A 19,666-nucleotide genomic window follows, 5' to 3' on the forward strand; every position below is an offset into this window, starting at 1 on the left:
TCAATGGGGAAGTGATGCAACCGTGTGCATGATTGCCAGCAAAAATGGGGTTAAAACAGGCAGTGAGGCGGCATTGCATTCGTCCCTCACCACCAGTCAATAGCCTCTGGAGCGCGATCTAGGAAGGCGGCTCAAACGTGAGGCAAGGTGGATTTAGACGCACATCTAAATCTCTCCTTTTCAGACATCCCAAGTCTCCCACAAGGTGCAGGAGTCTCCGGTATTTCTGCGGCGGGTCCCGCACACCCTCAAGCGCCTCGCGATCTCCTGGGAATGATCGGTGCGGTGGGAGGGACAGTGGTGAACACCAATCTCCCTGTATAGATTTTTAGCTGACAGCCGCTTCTCCTTCTCTCACTCCCGCGTCAGCTAAAAAGCTATACAGGGAGATTGGTGTCCACAGCTGTTCATCCCGCCGCACCGATCATTCCCCGCTGTTCCCTGTGTGCTCCTCCACCGGCCCCCTCCGTGTCCTTCTCCATTCCCCCCCTCCCGTTCTCCTCCGGCCCGCCCTGTGTTCTCCTCTGCCCCCCCCCTTGTCCCCTGCAGCCGGCTCCCCTCCTGCTGCGCGGGGGGGGGGGGGATTGTCAGGAATTGGACACAGTGAGCGAGATCGCTCCTGTGCAGTGTTGCCAACCTACCAGATTAAATTTTACTGACACGACACCCAAAACTTACTGGCACAGCAACGTTTTTACTGGCATTTACAAAATTACAGTTTTAAGTGCAAATTTCAGTATTTAGGCTACAAACAAGTACAGTATGCAATTATAAATGTGATTTAAGGTAGATAATAAGGCAAAAAACATATTTCATATTTTATTTTCGAAATAGCAACTGCCGGTTCACACAGGGGCGACTTGTCAGGCGACCTAGCCGCCTGACAAGTCGCCTCCCGTTCTGTACTATGGAACCGTTCTAATAGGAGCGACGCTCCGACTTAGAAAAAGGTTCCTGTAGTATTTTTGGGGCGACTTCAGGCGACTTGCACTGACTTCTATACAGAAGTCGTTTTGCAAGTCGCTGCCGAAGTCGTGTGCAGGTCGCCTCGTTGAGGCGACCTGCAAGTCGTGCCGCCCCTGTGTGAACCGGCACTAAGTAAGTAGCTCAGGGACAGGACAAAAAATTAGAATGGGCGGCACACGCACATGAAATTCACTCTCACAGTGACACTGACAGCAGCACAGATGATGACACCTCACCGACACGTCCCCTCCTCAGTCACAGTGACAGTCTATCTTCATGCCAGGTGATCCCTTCCGTCCACTCCAGTCAAACAGCACTGACGGTCCTGCTCCCAGCTTACCTTGCTCCCGTACCGCAGACCCGTACACGAGGCTCTGGCCACACCCCTTTGCCCTCTTTGCATCACACAACATGTTCAGGCACTGCCTCCACCAGACCCGCTGGTGCCACCCAAACACACTGTAGCATAAACTCAAATGGTCTTGGCTGCCTCCAAAACAAGAACTGTGCATGCGCAGTGCTGAGCGTCACAACCATATTTTTAACTGCCAATCCTTTCCTTTTACTGGCAGGAGAAAAATGCCTGTTTTTTACTGGCTGCCAGGAAAAATACTGGCGGTTGGCCACCTCCTGTGCTCTGTAATAACCAAGCAGAGTAAACTGTTTGTTACTCTGCCCAGTTTATGAATGGAGATGAGCCGCTGCCTCCTCTTCATTCATCTTCAATGCTGAGAAAGGGACTGGGGAATCTGTGTCCTCAGTCCCTTTCTCTGTTTTAAAGGGGAGATGTCAGGGGTCTGTTTAGACCCCTGATATCTCACCAAAGCCCCCCAAAAATATTAAAGATTATTGTAAAAAAATAAAATACAAACCACTCTCCCCTGCCCTACCAACACTGTCCACTGCCCCGCCCAAAAAGCATTGTGAAAAAAATGAAAAACAAATTAAGTTGTAAAAAAATCAATACGTCAAAAAACAGCTGACACCGTCCACTGCCACATTACTCCCCACCCCCTTCCCCAGAAGCACTGTGAAAAATTGATTTCAGATTTTTTTTGCCGTGGGGGGGGGGGTGGCTTTGCGGATGCGGAGCGCCACCTCCCTGAAATGAGTTTTTGCAGGTTGGGATGTCCTTATGCATGACCCCTTAACGTAGAGCATGTTTACCAGGGTTGCCAACCTCCCGCAGCATTTTTTACTGACAAATCATTGAAAATTTACTGGCGGAGCACATTTTTTCCTGGCAGAAGAAATGACAGAACTCCAATTGAAAACTAACACAGTGAAAATTTGAACAGTTTAAACCTTTCATGACTTATGCCCTGTACACACGAGCGGACTTTACGGCAGACTTTGCCCGGCGGACGGGATTTCGTCGGACAATTCGATCGTGTGTGGGCTCCAGCGGACTTTGTTTTCTCAAAAGTTGGACGGACTTAGATTTGAAACATGTTTCAAATCTATCCGACGGACTCGAGTCCGGTCGAAAAGTCCGCTCGTCTGTATGCTAGTTCGATGGACAAAAAGCCACGCTAGGGCAGCTATTGGCTACTGGCTATGAACTTCCTTATTTTAGTCCGGTCGTATGTCATCACGTACGAATTCGACGGACTTTGGTTGATTGTGTGTAGGCAAGTCCGTTCATTCGAAAGTCCGTCGTAAAGTCCGTTGAAAAGTCCGCCGGGCAAAGTCTGCCGTAAAGTCCGCTCGTGTGTACACGGCATAAGCCTATTTCTGACATTTGGTGTTTACAAGTTAAAAATCTGTATTTTTTGCTAGAAAATTACTTAGAACCCCCAAACATTATATATATATTTTTAGCAGAGAATCTAGAGAATAAAATGGCGATTGTTGCAATATTTTATGTCACGCGGTATTTGTGCAGCGGTCTTTTAAACGCAACTTTTTGGGGAAAAAGACACTTTCATGAATTTTTAAAAAAATGAAACAGTAAAGTTAGCCCATTTTTTTGTATCATGTGAAAGATGATGTTACGACGAGTAAATAGATACCAAACATGTCACGCTTTAAAATTGCACACAGTCGTGGAATGTCGACAAACTATGGTACCTAAAAATCTCCATAGGCGATATTTAAAAAAAAAAATAACGGTTACCAGGTTGGAGTTACAGAGGAGGTCTAGTGCTAGAATTATTGCTCTCGCTCTGACGATCGCGGCGATACCTCACATGTGTGATTTGAACACCGTTTACATATGCGGGCGCGACTTCCGTATGCGTTTTCTTTGCTGCGCGAGCTCGCGGGGACAGGGGCGCTTTAAGACCCCTTTCACACCGAGGGCGTTTTGCAGGCACTATAGCGTTAAAAATAGTGCCTGCAATCCGCCCTCAAACAGCTGCAGCATTGTCTCCAGTGTGAAAGCCCTCGGGCTTTCACACTGGAGCGGTGCGCTGGCAGGACGTCAGGAAAAGTCCTGCCAGCAGCTTCTTTGGAGCGGTGAAGGAGCGGCGTGTTTACCGCTCCTCCACCGCTGCTCCCCATTGAAATCAATGGGGCAGCACTGGGATACCGCCGGCAAAACGCTGCTATTGCGGGCGGTTTTAACCCTATCCCGGCCGCTAGCGGGGGGTAAAAGCGCCCCGCATGCGGCCGAAATGCACCGCTAATCCGACGGTAAAACGCCGCTAAAAATGGCGGCGTTTTACCGCCGACGCTATGGGCGGCTCGGTGTGAAAGGGGTCTAAAAATTTTTTTTTTTTTTTTTCTATTTACTTTATTTTTATTTTTTTACATTGTGTTTTTTTTTTTTAAGTTTTTTGATCACTTTTTTTGCTCTCAAAAGGAATGTAAACATCCCTTGTGACAGTAATAGGTGGTGACAGGTACTCTTTATGGAGGGATCGGGGGTCTAAAAGACCTCCAATCCCTCCTTTGCACTTCAAAGTATTCAGATCGCCATTTTCGGCGATTCTGAATACTGTATATTTTTTTAAAAATGGCGCCATTGGCAGCCGAGTTAACAGGAAGTGACGTTATGACGTCACTTCCGTGTTTACAGAGAGAAGACTGGCATGAAGCCTTTTCCGGCTTCGTGCCAGTCTCTCTCTAGCCGCCGGAAGAGGAGGATCAATGATCGGGACTCCCGGTGGGTCGGGAAGCCCGGTAAGAGCGGCGGGAGGGGGGATGTCCCCTCCCGCTCCTCCGGGAAAACACTTGAGCGGCTTTTAGCCACATCGAATGTTATCCCTGGATAGCTGATCGCTGGCTCTAAAAAAACGGTACCGGCAGCTGCGGGCATCATCCCGGTATAACCCCTGAAGGCCGAGGCCGCGTATCTGCGTACGCTCGGCGGCAAGGGGATAAACATGATGAGGAAACACTGACAATACCTATAACAAAGTAATTTGCTTGATTTACACTTAAAAAGTCAACACAGCATGAAACGATCAGCCCCTGATATTTACAGGCATCACTGATTTTTACAAACTGTCAGTAAATTTACTGGCGGTTGGCAACCCTGATGTTAATATGCGAACAAAAGTGTTAACGCACGCATGTATATGAATGCATTATTTCAGATTGCAAACTGTGTGTCTTTAACTACTTGCCGACCAGCCAACGCAGTTTTACTGCGGCAGAACGGCACGGCTGGGCGAAACGACGTTATGTTACGTCGCTTCGCCCTGTGGCCACTAGGGGGGTGCGCGCGCCCGCTGCTCGCCCCCAGAGCCGAGGCGAGTGCCCGGCGGGCGCAATGACCGACGGGCTCCCGCGATCGCTCGTGACACACCGAGAAGTGGGGATCTGTGTGTGTAGACACACCGATCCCGGTTCTCTGAGGGGAGAAGAGACCGATCGTGTGTTCATACAGTGTATGAACAGCGATCTGTCATCTCCCCCACACAGTCCCCTCCCCCCTTCAGTTAGAACACAGAAAGGGAACATGCCCCCTAGTGTTAACCCCTTCCCTGCCAGTGACATTTTTACAGTAATCAGTGAATTTTTATAGCACTGATCACTGTATAAATGACAATGGTCCTAAAAACGAGTCAAAAGTGTCCGATGTGTCCACCATAATGTCGCAGTCCCAATAAAAATTGCAGATCGCCTCCATTACTAGCAAAAAAAAAAATAATAATAAGAATGCTATAAATCTATCCCCTATTTTGTAGACGCTATAACGTTTGCGCAAAACAATCAATATATGCTTATTGTGATTTATTTTTTTTAACAAAAATATGTAGAAGAATACATATCGGCCTAAACTGAGAAAAAATTAGCTTTTTTAAAAAAAAAAAAAAAAAATGGGGATATTTATTATAGAGAAAAGTACAAAATATTGTGTTTTTTTCAAAATTGTCGCTTTTTTGTTTATAGCGCAACCCCCCCCCCCCCAAAAAAAACGCAGAGGTGATCAAATACCACCAAAAGAAAGCTCTATTTGTGGAGAAAAAAAAGGACCTCAATTTTGTTTGGGTACGTCGCACGACCGCACAATTGTCAGATAAAGTGACGCAGTGCCGAATCGCAAAAAATGGCCTGGTCATTCAGCAGCCACATCTTATGGGGCTGAAGCGGTTAATGGTGCTTTTCATTGTGATACTATTGCAAGGCAGCTCCAATGCAAAGGCGTTGTTGCGCACCATCACGCATGGCAACGCACTACTGTGCATTGTGGTGCCCTTCATCGCCAAATATAAGTGAGTGTGGTCTGAGACTTCTTTCTCTGGCACTCTTTTATGTTTCTACCCAGAAAAGTCACCGCAATAATAAGCAGTAGCAGACAGGACCGCTATTGTCCCGGTACTAGTGTGAGGGGAGCACCCGCCCGTATCCATTACTGACTTGAGACTTCAGGCACTGGAATACCTCAGAGGGCTTGAGATGCTGTGGCGGGAAGCGCGGTCGCCGTGGAGACGAGGCCTAGCAGCAGTGGCGAAGCCTGGCTTAGCGTTGCGGTTGCCATAGAGACGATCCTTCCGTGTTGAGCTGCGGCCAGGAATAAAGTAAGCAAATGGATTGAGAGAGTTGTCTTTCTTATGTACAGCCGTAGCGGACCCGGGGAGGTGAGAAACCCCGAGAATTCTGTGCTTTCACTTTATTTGTCGTCTATATCGTTCCTGTCAGCTCTGTGGGAGAAGGGAAGGGGTGGAGAGTAATGGAAGCTTCCTGAAGGACAGTTTGCTGTGAAAGGAAACACACATGTGCTGCCAGCTGTGTGTGGGACCCCTTGGCTGGCAGTATATGGGTAGGGGTGGGTAGAAGTGGGCATTCATACGCTGTATTCTTTTACAGCAGGGCTGTGTGTACCCACCACTTCAACCCTGGGCACCCACCGCTTCAACCTTTGACCCTGGGCACGCACCGCTTCAACCTTTGACCCTGGGCACCCTCTGCTTCAACCTTTGACCCTGGGCACCCCCTGCTTCAACCTTTGACTCTTGGCACTCACCGATTCCACCTTTGACCCTGGGAACCAACACTTTAACCTTTGAATCTGGGCACCCACCGTTTCCACCTTTGACCCTGGGCACCACCGCTTCAACCTTTGCCCCTGGGCACCACCGCTTCCACCTTTGACCCTTGGCACCACCACTTCCACCCTTTGACCCTGAGCACCCACCGCTTTAACATTTGAGCCTCAGCACCCAACGCTTCCACCTTTGACCCTGAGCACCCACCGCTTCCACCTTTGGCCCTGGGCACCCACCGCTTTAACCTTTGACCGTGGGTACTCACCACTTTAACCGTTGACCCTGGGGACCCACCACTTCCACCTTTGACCCTAGGCACCTACAGTTTTAACCTTTGACCCTGGACACCCACCGCTTTAACTTTTGACCTTGGGCATCCACCGCTTTAACCTTTGATCCTGGGCACTCACCGCTTTAACCTTTGAGCTTCAGCACCCACCGCTTCCACCTTTGACCCTGAGCACCCACCGCTTCCACCTTTGACCCTGGGCACCCACCGCTTTAACCTTTGACCGTGGGTACTCACCGCTTCAACCTTTCACCCTGGGCACCCACCACTTCAACCTTTGACCCTGGGCACCCACCGCTTCCAACTTTGACCAGGGCACCCACCGCTTCCACCTTTGACCCTGGGCACCCACCGCTTCAACCTTTGACCCTGGGCACCCACCGCTTCAACCTTTGACACTGGGAACCCACCGCTTCAACCTTTGACCCTGGGCACCCACTGCTTCCACCTTTGACCCCGGGCACCCACTGCTTCCATCTTTGACCCTGGGCACCACTGCTTCCACCTTTGATCCTGAGCACCCACCGCTTCAACCTGACACTAGGCACCACTGCTTCCTCCTTTGACCCTGGGCACCCACCTCTTCCACCTTTGACCCTGGGCACCCACCGCTTCAACTTTGACCCTGGGCACCCACCGCTTCAACCTTTGACCCTGAGCACCACCGCTTCCACCTTTGACCCTGGGCACCCACCGCTTTCTCCTTTGACCCTGGGCACCCACCGCTTCCTCCTTTGACCCTGGGCACCCACCGCTTCCTCCTTTGACCCTGGGCACCCACCGCTTCCACCTTTGACCCTGGGCACCCACCGTTTCCACCTTTGAGCCTGGGCACCCACTGCGTTAACCTTTGAGCCTGGGCACCCACCGCTTTAACCTATGAGCCTGGGCACCCACCGCTTTCACCTTTGAGCCTGGGCACCCAGTGCTTTAACCTTTGAGCCTGGGCACCCACTGCTTTAACCTTTGAGCCTGGGCACCCACCGCTTCCACCTTTTGACCCTGGGCACCCACCGCTTCAATTTTGACCCTGGGCACCCACCGCTTCAAGCTTTGACCCTGGGCACCCACCGCTTCCACCTTTGACCCTGAGCACCACCGCTTCCACCTTTGACCCTGAGCACCACCGCTTCCACCTTTGACCCTGGGCACCCACCACTTTAACCTTTGACCCTGGGCACCCACCGCTTCCTCCTTTGACCCTGGACACCCACTACTTCCACTTTTGACCCCAGGCACCCACTGCTGTAACCTTTGACCCTGGGCACCCACTGCTGTAACCTTTGACCCTGGGCACCCACTGCTGTAACCTTTGACCCTGGGCACCCACCGCTTCCACCTTTGACACTGGGCACCCACCGCTTCCACCTTTGACCCTTGGGACCCCAGGCACCCACCGCTTCCACCTTTGACCCTGGGGACCCCAGGCACCCACCGCTGTAACCTTTGACCCCGGGCACCCACCGCTGTAACCTTTGACCCTGGTCACCCACCGCTTTAACCGTTGACCCTGGGCACCCACCGCTTCAACCTTTGACCCATGGCACCCACCGCTTCCACCTTTGACACTGAGCACCCACCGCTTCCACCTTTAACCCTGGGGACCCCAGGCACCCACCGCTTCCACCTTTGACCCTGGGGACCCCAGGCACCCACCGCTTCCACCTTTGACCCTGGGGACCCCAGGCACCCACCGCTGTAACCTTTGACCCTGGGCACCCACCGCTGTAACCTTTGACTCTGGTCACCCACCGCTTTAACCTTTGACCCTGGGCACCCACCGCTTCAACCTTTGACCCATGGCACCCACCGCTTCCACCTTTGACACTGAGCACCCACCGCTTCCACCTTTGACACTGAGCACCCACCGCTTCCACCTTTAACCCTGGGGACCCCAGGCACCCACCGCTTCCATCTTTGACCCTGGGGACCCCAGGCACCCACCGCTTCCACCTTTGACCCTGGGCACCCACTGCTTTAACCTTTGACCCTGGGCACCCACTGCTTTAACCTTTGACCCTGGGCACTCATCACTTCAACCTTTGACCCTGGGCACCCACCGCTTCCACCTTTGACCCTGGGCACCCACTGCTTCCACCTTTGACCCTGGGCATCACCGCTTCAACCTTTGACCCTGGGCACCACCGCTTCCACCTTTGACCCTGGGCACCACCGCTTCCACCTTTGACCCTGAGCACCCACCACTTCAACCTTTGACCCTGGGCACCCACCTCTTCCACCTTTGACCCTGGGGCACCCACCTCTTCCACCTTTGACCCTGGGGCACCCACCTCTTCCACCTTTGACCCTGGGGCACCCACCGCTTCCACCTTTGACCCTGGGGACCCCAGGCACCCACCACTTCCACCTTTGACCCTGAGCACCCACCAGGGTTGCCAACTGTCAGTAAGTTTACAAACATTTGTGAAATTTGTAGTTTTTGCATCTGTCCATGAAATGTCCACTACGGATATTTGTGGACAGATGCAAAAATTACGCATCCTTTGTATCAAATGTTTGTAAACTTACTGACAGCTGTCAACCCACTGCAAGAGATGAGACTTCTCAAAAAGCCTGTCTCATCCTGCTCCACTCAAAACGGTTATTTCATTTTTGTTCAAGCAGGGTCGGGGATCTCGTATATCTAAAGTTGGCCATATACAATACAATCTGATTGTCCTCTATGCAGAGCTGCTTTATTCTGCGTCTGCATCAACGTCAGAGCTGCGTGTGGGCAGCCCATGGAAGTGGACACAGTTGCATGTCAAAATTTGACATGCAGGCGGGTGCACAGATCAGAGTGCAAAATCTGGTGCAGCTCTGCATAGAAACCAATTGGCTTCCAGTTTTATTGCCAAAGCTTAAAGAGGAGTTCCGCCTCCCCCACAATAAAAAAGAATTAAAAGTCAGCAGCTACAAATACTGTAGCTGCTGACTATTAATATTAGGACACTTACCTGTCTTGTAATCCAGCGATGTCGGCATCCCATCGGCTGTGAGGTGCTGTCGCCGCCATTGCCAGTAAGGGAACCCGGCAGTGAAGCCTTGCAGGTATTGTGCATGCACGAAGCACGCTTCGCTTTCTGATTGGCCCAGGAGGAGGAGGGGGGCCAAACTTCTGATGGAAGTGAGGAAGGATACCTGTCAATAACAGGTACCTGCTCCCCCCTCAAAAGGTGCCAAATGTGGCCCCAGAGGGGGGAGGAAACAGATAAGTGGAAGTTCCATTTTTTTGGGTTGAACTCCGCTTTAAAGAGATTGTAAGAGAGTGGCCACGAAACTCCTCTTTTTGGGTCCCCCGCCAGCGTTCCTGGCCCCTCCCCTCTGTCCAGTGCCCCCATGGGAAGCCTCTTCCCATGGGGGCACTGGACGGAGGGGAGGAGCCAGGCGCATTGGCGGGGGGACCCGAAAAGAAGAGGTTCATGACACAGCCCTCAATCTCCTTCTCTGCAGCCACAACTGCACAGAATGAATGGACAGGAATAGCTCTGTACAGAGCTTCCCATTAGTTCACAAACAGAAGCATAGTAAACATGTTACTATGCCTCTGTTATGAATGAACAGAGTCAGTGATGGTTACAAATTTAATAAAGTGGTTGCTACCCTAAAAAAAATAAAAAACTTGAAAATAAAAATGATCCTGTTCTTTTAAAGCATCAATAACAGCACAGTGCTTGTGCTGTGTAATTTATCCCTTTCTATCATCTAAAATACCTAGCTGATCCTGCCTGGTGCTGCCCTCCCCTCGGTAACCTGACCACATTTACCATGGCTGTTAAACCATGATACTGTGGTCAGTTTACGCACCACCGTCATCCCGCTGTCTCTTCTCGCTCCCCCTACCTGCCTGTCAGCTAGTGTCAGTGCCGATCTGCCCCTCCCCTCCTGCTCCTAAAATAACTTTGTTATTTTCATACAATCCCCTGTGTTAGATAAAGTTATGTTCCCCAGTGTATGTTCTTTATGAAAAATATGCTGCTTTATACCTTATTTCAGAGCAGCGCTCACGTGACCGCCCGCCACTCTCCTCCTCTCCACTACTCTCCTCCTCCTGGCTGACGTCAGCGGAGGATTGTCAGCCCCTCCCGCTGTAGTTGTCAGATCGGGAGAGGAGAGCAGCGGGCGATCACGTGAGCGCCGAGCGGCGCTCTGAAATAAGGTATAAATCGGTGTATTTTTTTATAAAGAACATACACTGGGGCACATAACTTTATCTAACACAGGAGATTGTATGAAGATAACAAAGTGGCTTTACAACAGCTTTTACCAGCCCCCTCCCCGGTCTCCATCCGGACACATCCCGGCAGCGCTGCGGGGGAGCCATAGGAGAGCAAAGGGGCCCAATTTACAGCAGGAGGTGGATAGGAGGGGTGGCGGGGTCATTACTTTTTTTCTGCTGGGGAACCAAATCAAGAAAAAACATAGCCCAAAGTTTAACTTTAAGACTTTTCAATACAGATGGTTAATGGTGAGATGCGTTTTTACATAATCTAGTAATAGAACACTTTTACAGATGTTGTCATATCCTGCTGTGCTTCCTTCTAGGCTGCATTATCAGCCTCAGTACCCAAGTTAGCCATTCACCGAGCAAACAGATAAACCGCCAGATCTCTGCTTTGCATAGAGTTGAGAATTAAATATTATTTTTTGCAAATGAGTTTGCAAGCCATTCATGCAGAAATGTTCGTAATATTTTGTTGCTATGGTGCACCGGCTGCTGTTACTATTTGATATGTTCTAATAAAGTTTCCTACTTGCCTAAATAAGGAATAAGATATATAAGATATATGGCTTCCTGTTTCTACAGCAGTGTTTTTTTCTGTGCATGTGTTTCTCAGCCTGGGTGTCACTGACCTTGGCTATGAGGCCACATTCACACCTGTACAATGCGTAACCTTTTTTTTAGTCACGTGACAGCATAGGGCAGCCCTACGTGCAACAACCGTGCCACAGTAGCTTATGTACCTTTTTATTGGCAGTGAACCAAGTGCTCTTTGCAAAACACATTTTTGTGTTCTTTTGCACAGCAAATGCGTGACTGCTACTCATGTTTGGGGTGCCAATAAGAATTAATAGTAGGGCAAGCGCAATGCGAGTTTTGGGTCATTTTTCATGCTTTTTTGGGAACATGAGCATTTTTGCTCATGTTCCCAAAACACGAAGGTGTCAATGTGGCCTTGGGGGCAGATCAGTGTCACGGGTATTATAGATAAATAGGAATTAATTTATTGTAAGGACACCTGTCAAGAGTTTAATACACCAACTGCCATTGCTCATTTCTTTCTGAAAATACTAGTTTCCTGGCTGTCTTAGCTTTTTGAGTCACTGACCTGGAACACTTATACAGTCTAATGCCGTGTACACACGAGCGGACTTTCCGGCAGACTTGGTCCAGCGGACCGGACTCCATCGGACAATTCGATCGTGTGTGGGCTCCAGCAGACTTTTTTTCCCCAAAAGTCCGACGGACCTAGAAATAAAACATGTTATAAATCAAAAATCCGCTCATCTGTATGCTAGTCCGACGGACTAAAACCGACGCTAGGGCAGCTATTGGCTACTGGCTATCAACTTCCTTATTTTAGTCCGGTCGTACGTCAGCACGTACAAATCCGTCGGACTTTGGTGTGATCGTGTGTAGGCAAGTCCGTACGTTAGGAAAGTCCGTCGGAAGTCCGTCGGATAGACTGTCAGGCCAGTCTGGTCGAAAAAGTCCGCTCGTGTGTACGTGGTATAAGAAGTCAGGACTCCTTATCTGCATATTTGTTCCTAATGGTGACTTAGCCCACATTCACACCGGTGCCATTTGACACACCCCATTGTTGGCAATCCAGCTGCCTGCCCATATCGTTGGCAATGGAACCGTTCAAATTGCAGCGACTCAGAAAAAGGCTCCTGCACTACTTTTTGCCAATTTTTATTGCGACTTGCATAGACTTCTATTACCTAGTTACAGACCGCCCGCCGCAGTTGTACTGCAGCAGGTTGGCTACCCTGCCCAAATCGCCGTCATTGTACGTCGGGCACGTACATAGCGATTTGAAAGCACGTTGGGGAGCCAACCAGCGGGTCCTGCGGACTTGATGTCCACTGGCCACCCGCAATCGCTCCAGAGAGAGGCAGAACGGGGATCTGTCAATGTAAATAAACAGTTCCCCATTCATTTGACATGTAGTTGCCTAACTCATTATTTTATTTTAAGTCTTCCTGTAAGATTTCCACATTCAGCGCAGAAGTTATTGCCCTGCTTAGCTTTGTATCGTCCGCAAATACTAAGATTGAGCTTTTTATCCCATCCTCTATATCGTTTATGATTAAATTAAACAGAATTGGTCCCAGGACAGATCCTTGGGGGACTGCTCACATTATCAACCTCATTTTTATTTTATTTGTTCTTGAATAGGATAGCACTACATGAAATACAAGATGATGGACGAAGAGCAAGACCTAACAGACCTTTTGGCCAGAAAAGAGCAAGAATGGAAAGAGCTGCAGCAACGTCAGATCCTTTGCCTTCAACAGAACCTCAAGGACACGCAGAAGAACCTGCAGGAGCAAAAAGATAAATTTGACAGGCTGAAGAAGGATTTCACCCATAACTTCAAGGTGCTGGCTGAGAGAGAGCGTGAGCTGGAGCGGTATGAAGCCATGTTCTCCCAGCTGAAGGTGGTGGAGAATTCAAAGCAGTCTGAGATAAGCGACTTAAGAGTACAGATTGAAAAGCTTCAGCAAGAGGTGCAGAGAGAAAGGAAGAATTTCGGTGATTTACAGAGTCATTATCAGCGGAAAATCATAGAGCACCAGATTGAACTAGATCGAGTAAACAGGTAGAGTGTTACTAAGGATGGGCTTGGGTGTGTTCGCACACTCCACGTGCAGAGCCCACCAGGAAGTCGGCACGGCGCTGCGCTAATCACAGGCAGTGGGACATTTTCCCGATGTGCGGCTGCAGAGAGTGTCTCACTGCCTGTGATTAGCGCAGCGCCGTGTCGACTTCCTGGCGGGCTCTGCACATGGAGTGTGCGAACACACCCAAGCCCATCTTTAAGTGTTACATTTTATTTAAGATCTTGTTAAATAATAATAACATTGGTATAAATTTCATTTATTTCCAACCCCGCCTCCATTCATCCTGCGTGTCAGCACCACTTTGAGTTTGATTCCACCTCTTTTCTTGGCCAGGATGCAGATAATTTAAATGACACAGCTCTGCCTCACCTTAGTGACTTGCTGTTCTGGCGTTAGGTTGTAGTAAATAATTGCAATACATTGTGAGGAATGTGTAAAGTTCCTGTTACTTGGCAGCTGCTGGTCTCATTCCAGCTTCCTGGTTTTGGCAGAGCTGCACTCTCCCTTTCTGACTGTACACCTGCAGGGAGATTGATGTAAAAACAACCTCTGGGTGGACACCAAATCTTTTTTAAAGCGTTTGTTAACCCGACACTTCATATTCCTGATATGTCCCTGGTGTACCATGTACTTGTATGAGAAAGTCTCCTGCTCTCTTTGCTTTGCTTCCTTTATGTAAAATCCCTGGTGTTCCTGCTACTCCCCCTGCTTTCCTATTAAAAACTGACCACACTAAGCAGGAGAGCACACCGTCGGTTCTCTAGCTATGCTGGGAAATAAGTGTACTCCCCTCCAATGATCAGACTTACCCTGACATGCCCCCACTACACAGCCATTTATTGGCAAGCCCAGTGTACTGCTGCTTCTCCTCCCCCAGCTCCTATACAGCTGAGAACAGAGGGAATGTGATAATTTATAAAAAAGGGAAAAAGGGTATATATAATGTTTTTTTTTTGTTTTTGTTTTTATATCTATACAAAAATGTTTTGCTTTTCATTTCTATTTTAAACCAAATGGGTTATTTTACAAGGTGATCATTTACAATCACTTTAAGTCTGCCAAGCCCTTAGTGTCATGCTTGTGAATGTCAAGCCTACCCCTAGCGTTGATGGTCACGCACTATAGCTGGCTCTGTATTCTTCACCTATAGCAGGAATCTTCAAACTACGGCCCTCCAGCTGTTGCAGAACTACACATCCCATGAGGCATTGTAAAACTCTGACATTCACAGACATGACTAGGCATGATGGGAATTGTAGTTCTTGAACAACTGGAGGGCCGTTGTTTGAAGACCCCTGACCTATAGCCTCCCCCTTTCCCATAAGGCAAGCAGGCGGTTCTTGGTTGCCTCAAGTCTTATACACAATGCAAACAAGTGGCCACTGCCCCCACCTATAACTGGTCTTTGCAGCAAGGAGCACTGGAAGGGCGACGTATGTCAAACAAGTACAAAAAGATTTCCAAGCTCAAACTTGTTTTTATGAACACATAACTGGACTCGGTGGTGTTTTTATATTGGGTGGAGTCCAGTTTTAAAAATGAGGCGTTGCTAAGAAAAAAAAAGATAACAAGCCCCACATATGATACGAAGGGTAGGTGACAGGTCCTCTTTATGAAGATACTGGGGGGGTACACTGCAGCTAAGCAAGCACAGATTATTCTTAACTACCTGCTTCTTGGGCTGCAGTAACTGGGGAATGACAGCTGCGAACATGGAAGTGGCGTATTACACGTTGCTTCTGGATTCATTCATTGTAGAGGAGATCGGGCAACGGATGTCCGAACAACAGGTTAGGGCATTTTACGGTAGCCCTGGAGGAACAGAAGAGTCCAGGAACCACCAAAGCCGGTCTAAGTGTCTGCCAGATAGGACAGACAGCAGAGCTGTGTAAATCTAAGGGCTGGATAGACAAAAGTACAATTATTTTGTCAGGTAAAACAACATTCATATATGTATTTCATATTTGTGTATTTAGTTGTCTGTCGGCATTTCAGCTTAAAAGTGTATGTAAGCCCTAACAATAAATATCCCCTATTTGCCCTGGTAAATATCGTATACAGTTGAAAGCATTTTGTGTATCTGTCCAATAAGCACCAAAAATGCTGTTGATCCTGCTAGAAATCCAGTGAGCTCCTAAGTTCCTGAAGTGAGATGACAATGCTGCCTTCTTGCACTGAAATCCCAAGCAGTGTTATCAGCCTAGCCCAGTTGCCTTCTGTGACAAACAGACCCCCCCCCCACCCCATTATGTTATAATATAAGTAAATGTAGAGGTGTTTTCTAGTCCAAATCAGAAGCAAGCTGCCTATGGTGACAAAACTACTCCTTCATAGTACAGTGAGTGTTGTCACGCTCATACAGAAAGTGTGTTACTGGTAGGATCACCAGATGAAAATAAAGAGGGGGAAAAAGCCTGAAAGAATAGAAAACAAATGCAGCCACCACATCTAAGGACTGGTAAGCTACAATATATTCAATTTACATTCCTGGGTTGTATCTGCTGACTCTTCCACTGCAGCAGAAGAAAGCTAATCTGTAACTATGCATATAATATGTACCGAATGGTATAGAATCTGTGACCTTCTGCTCCAGGCACCTAAATCTTTACTGTTGTTTAAGCTCTAAAAATAGCAATATCGATCGGCTTCTGGAGGAGTATGAGAAAGTAAAGCGCCAGCTCGAGAGGAAAATTGAAGAGGTCCAAGGAGATCTGACCCTACAGAGACAGGTGAGAGTGAAGTCATGTCACTGATGGGTTTATTTTTGGTATTTTCTGAAGATCCCCAGACCTACAAGGTCCCCAGGGCTACACGGTCCCCAGTGCTACAAGGTCTCCAGGGCTACAAGCTCACCAGGGCTACAAGGTCCCCAGGGCTACAAGGTCTCCAGGGCTACAAGGTCTCCAGGGCTACAAGGTCTCCAGGGCTACAAGGTCTAAAAAGCTACAAGGTCCCCAGTGCTACAAGGTCCCCAGTGCTACAAGGTCCCCAGGGCTACAAGGTCCCCAGGGGTATACAAGATCCCCAGGGCTACAAGATCCCCAGGGCTACAAGGTCCCCAGGGCTACAAGGTCCCCAGAGCTAAAGGAACTGCAGTGCTACAAGGTCCCCAGAGCTAAAGGAGCTGCAGTGCTACGAGGTCCCCAGAGCTAAAGGAGCTGCAGTGCTACAAGGTCCCCAGTGCTACAAGGTCCCCAGTGCTACAAGCTTCCCAGGGCTACAAGGTCCCCAGGGCTACAAGATCCCCAGGGCTAAAAGATCCCCAAAGCTAAAGGAACTGCAGTGCTACAAGGTCCCCAGAGCTAAAGGATCCCCAGTGCTACAAGATCCACACTTAGTCAGTGTGTTCTGTGAGAAGGGAGGTGTGTCCCTTGCCTCCAGTCAGCTCTCACTGAGCTCTGCAGATTGTAGCTTTACCCACCCCTTTCCCCACCCCTGCTGTCTGAAAGCTCAGACAAGCTGTATAAATTATGTATTTTGAACATCTATAGAATAGAGAAGACTGCAGATAAATAGGTACAACTTACCTTACTGTAGGAGGATTTGTTACTCTGTGTATCGCCTGAGGCCAGTTACTTCACTGGGTATATGTAATGCCGCGTACACACGACCGGACTTACTAGGTGAGGCGAACCGGAGTCCATCAGACAATTCGATCGTGTGTGGGCTCCAGCTGACTTTTTTTTCTCAAAAGTTTGACGCACCTAGAAATGAAACATGTTTCAAATCTGTCCGACGGACTCGAGCCCGGTCGAAAAGTCTGTTCGTCTCTATGCTAGTCCGACGGACAAAAACCGACGCTAGGGCAGCTATTGGCTACTGGCTATGAACTTCCTTGTTTTAGTCCGGTCGTACGTTATCACGTACGAATCCGTCAGACTTTGGTTGATTGTGTGTAGGCAAGACCGTTCATTTGGAAAGTCCGTCGTAAAGTCCGTCGAAAAGTATGCCAGACAAAGTCTGCCGTAAAGTCCGATCGTGTGTACGCGGGATTAGGGTTTACAACCACTTTAATGCTGAACTTTGGGCCTACAGAAACCCTTGTAGCCGAGTCCCTCCCGCACTGCAAGAGTTGAATGCTCCTTATTACTGGGGGTAGAGGAACAGGCAGTATTTTCCATATTCTCCACCTCCCCTTAGATTGTAAGCTCCATGAGCACAGCCCTCCTATTCTTTCTGTATTGTAATTGTACTGTCCCCCCTCTACATTGTAAAGCTCTGCATAAACTGTTGGTGCTATATAAATCCTGTATAATAATAATAATAATAATAATATTCTCCATTCCAGCAGGTTCCAGAGCTGTCCTCTTTTCCCTAAAGCTTTGGGCTGTCTGTGGGCAGTTCTTTGACATCATCAAATACAATGCATGGCTAGTAACCCTGCATTGTATATGGATGGGTTGAGTGTGTGACCGCGGGTGTGAGTGGCATAGAGAGGAGGTAGCCCTGGACTGGTCTTGCAAGTAGATGGAGCCTGCTGGGGTGGGGAATAAGGTAAGTATTTCTCCATATTCTGGGAACCCTGGACATGAAGAACAATTACCCTTGCAGTCCAGAAACCACCCCACCCCACTGTGAGGGCATTTCTTTGTTTCAGCTCGGCGTTTAGCTCTAATGTCAGCACATTAATTATACATTGTCTGCCAGCAATGGGAGGGTAACAATCCTTACTGAAGGCTGAGATGTGGCTGGCCCTGGGTTTAATGTCTGATCAGATGCGGACAGCAGTGTGGTATGCTATTAATTGCATGTCGAGATTTATTGATCCTCCTTTGTTTCATACAGCGCATCCCCTCCCCCCCTCACTTTTTTTAGCCGGTTGGCTGTTCAATCAATCACCTAGTCTGGATTAATGCTCAGGGCAGCCATTCTGGCAAGTGTACTAAATAGACCGCTGGGTGACGGCGTATGTGGTGAGTGTAAATAGACAAGAATTCAGACTGGAAGAAGCTGTTCCAAGATTGCTAATCTCGGTCACCTTGGAAGGGCACATTTAATAGAGGTATATTAGTACAGGACAGACCTTTCTCGTGACCTGTGTGTTGTCATGGCATTCATAGCTCTGTCAGAGGTACAAATGTCAGCTCAACACAGAGCTGCTAAAGGTCAGCAAGCACGGATTAAATTGTGATGGTGCCATAATTAGACCTAACCTGCAAATCGCTATGACACAGTCTCAACTTTCATACTGAGCTAATTAACTATTGGGAATATCTTTTAACCACTTCAATACGGGGCACTTTCGCACCTTCCTGCCCAGGCTAATTTTCAGCTTTCAGCGCTGCCACTTTTTAAATGACAATTGCGCACTCATGCTACACTGTACCCAAACTAAATTTTTATCATTTTGTTCCCACAAATAGAGATTTCTTTTGGTGGTATTTGATCACCTCTGCAGTTTTTATTTTTTGCTAAACGAATAAGAATAAAAAAGACCGAAAATTTTGAAAACAAAAAGTTTTTCTTTGTTTTTGTTATAAAATTTTGTAAATAAGTACGTTTTCTCCTTCACTGATGGACACTGATAAGCTGCACTGATGGGCACCGATGAGGTGGCACTGATAGGTGGCACTGATATGCGGCACTGATGGGCATTGATAGGCAGCAATGATGGACACTGAAAGGCTGCACTAATGGGTACTTATGGGTGGCACTGATAGACAGCACTGATGGGCACTGAAAGGCGGTATTGGCCATTGATGGGCACCAATGGCTGGCACTGATAGATTTAACTGATAGGCATCACTGGTGGCACTGGCAGTGGCAGGCATTTTTGTTTGGCACTGATTGGCAGCTGCCTGGGCACTGATTTGCATTTCCCTGGTGGTCTAGGGTGGCATACCTGGTGATCCAGTATGATAGCCATCCCTGGTGGTCCTGGCAGCATCCTGGTGGTCCTGGGTGGGCATCCAAGGGGGGGCTGCGCTGATAAACAATCAGCACAGACCCCCCCCTGTCAGGAAAGCAGCCAATCGGCTTTCCTCTACTCGCGTCTGTCAGATGTGAGTGAGGAAAAGCCGATCAATGGCTCTTCCTGTTTACATCGTGATCAGCCGTGATTGGACGCGGTTGATCACGTGGTAAAGAGTCTCTGTCAGAGACTCTTTACCTGGATCGGAGTTGAGGT

General features: G+C 48.7%; 1 protein-coding gene across 5 annotated transcripts in view; it reads left to right on the forward strand.

Moving 5' to 3' along the window:
• The window catches only part of CCDC57 (coiled-coil domain containing 57), a 142,549-nt gene that overhangs the window by 40,602 nt on the left and 82,281 nt on the right, over positions 1-19,666 (forward strand). For 2 of the 5 annotated variants that reach the window (XM_073606702.1, XM_073606703.1), the window contains exons 2-3: positions 13,094-13,517; positions 16,160-16,268. In XM_073606702.1, coding sequence (XP_073462803.1) covers positions 13,105-13,517; positions 16,160-16,268 — 522 coding nt within the window. In that variant the 5' untranslated portion in view covers positions 13,094-13,104. Of the gene's footprint in view, positions 1-5,781; positions 5,994-13,093; positions 13,518-16,159; positions 16,269-17,902; positions 18,034-19,666 lie in introns of those variants that run through there. The other 3 variants (XM_073606701.1, XM_073606700.1, XM_073606704.1) reach the window with 3 other exon arrangements.

Source organism: Aquarana catesbeiana, linkage group LG12, assembly GCF_042186555.1.
Source record: "Aquarana catesbeiana isolate 2022-GZ linkage group LG12, ASM4218655v1, whole genome shotgun sequence".
Classification (NCBI taxonomy): domain Eukaryota; kingdom Metazoa; phylum Chordata; class Amphibia; order Anura; family Ranidae; genus Aquarana; species Aquarana catesbeiana.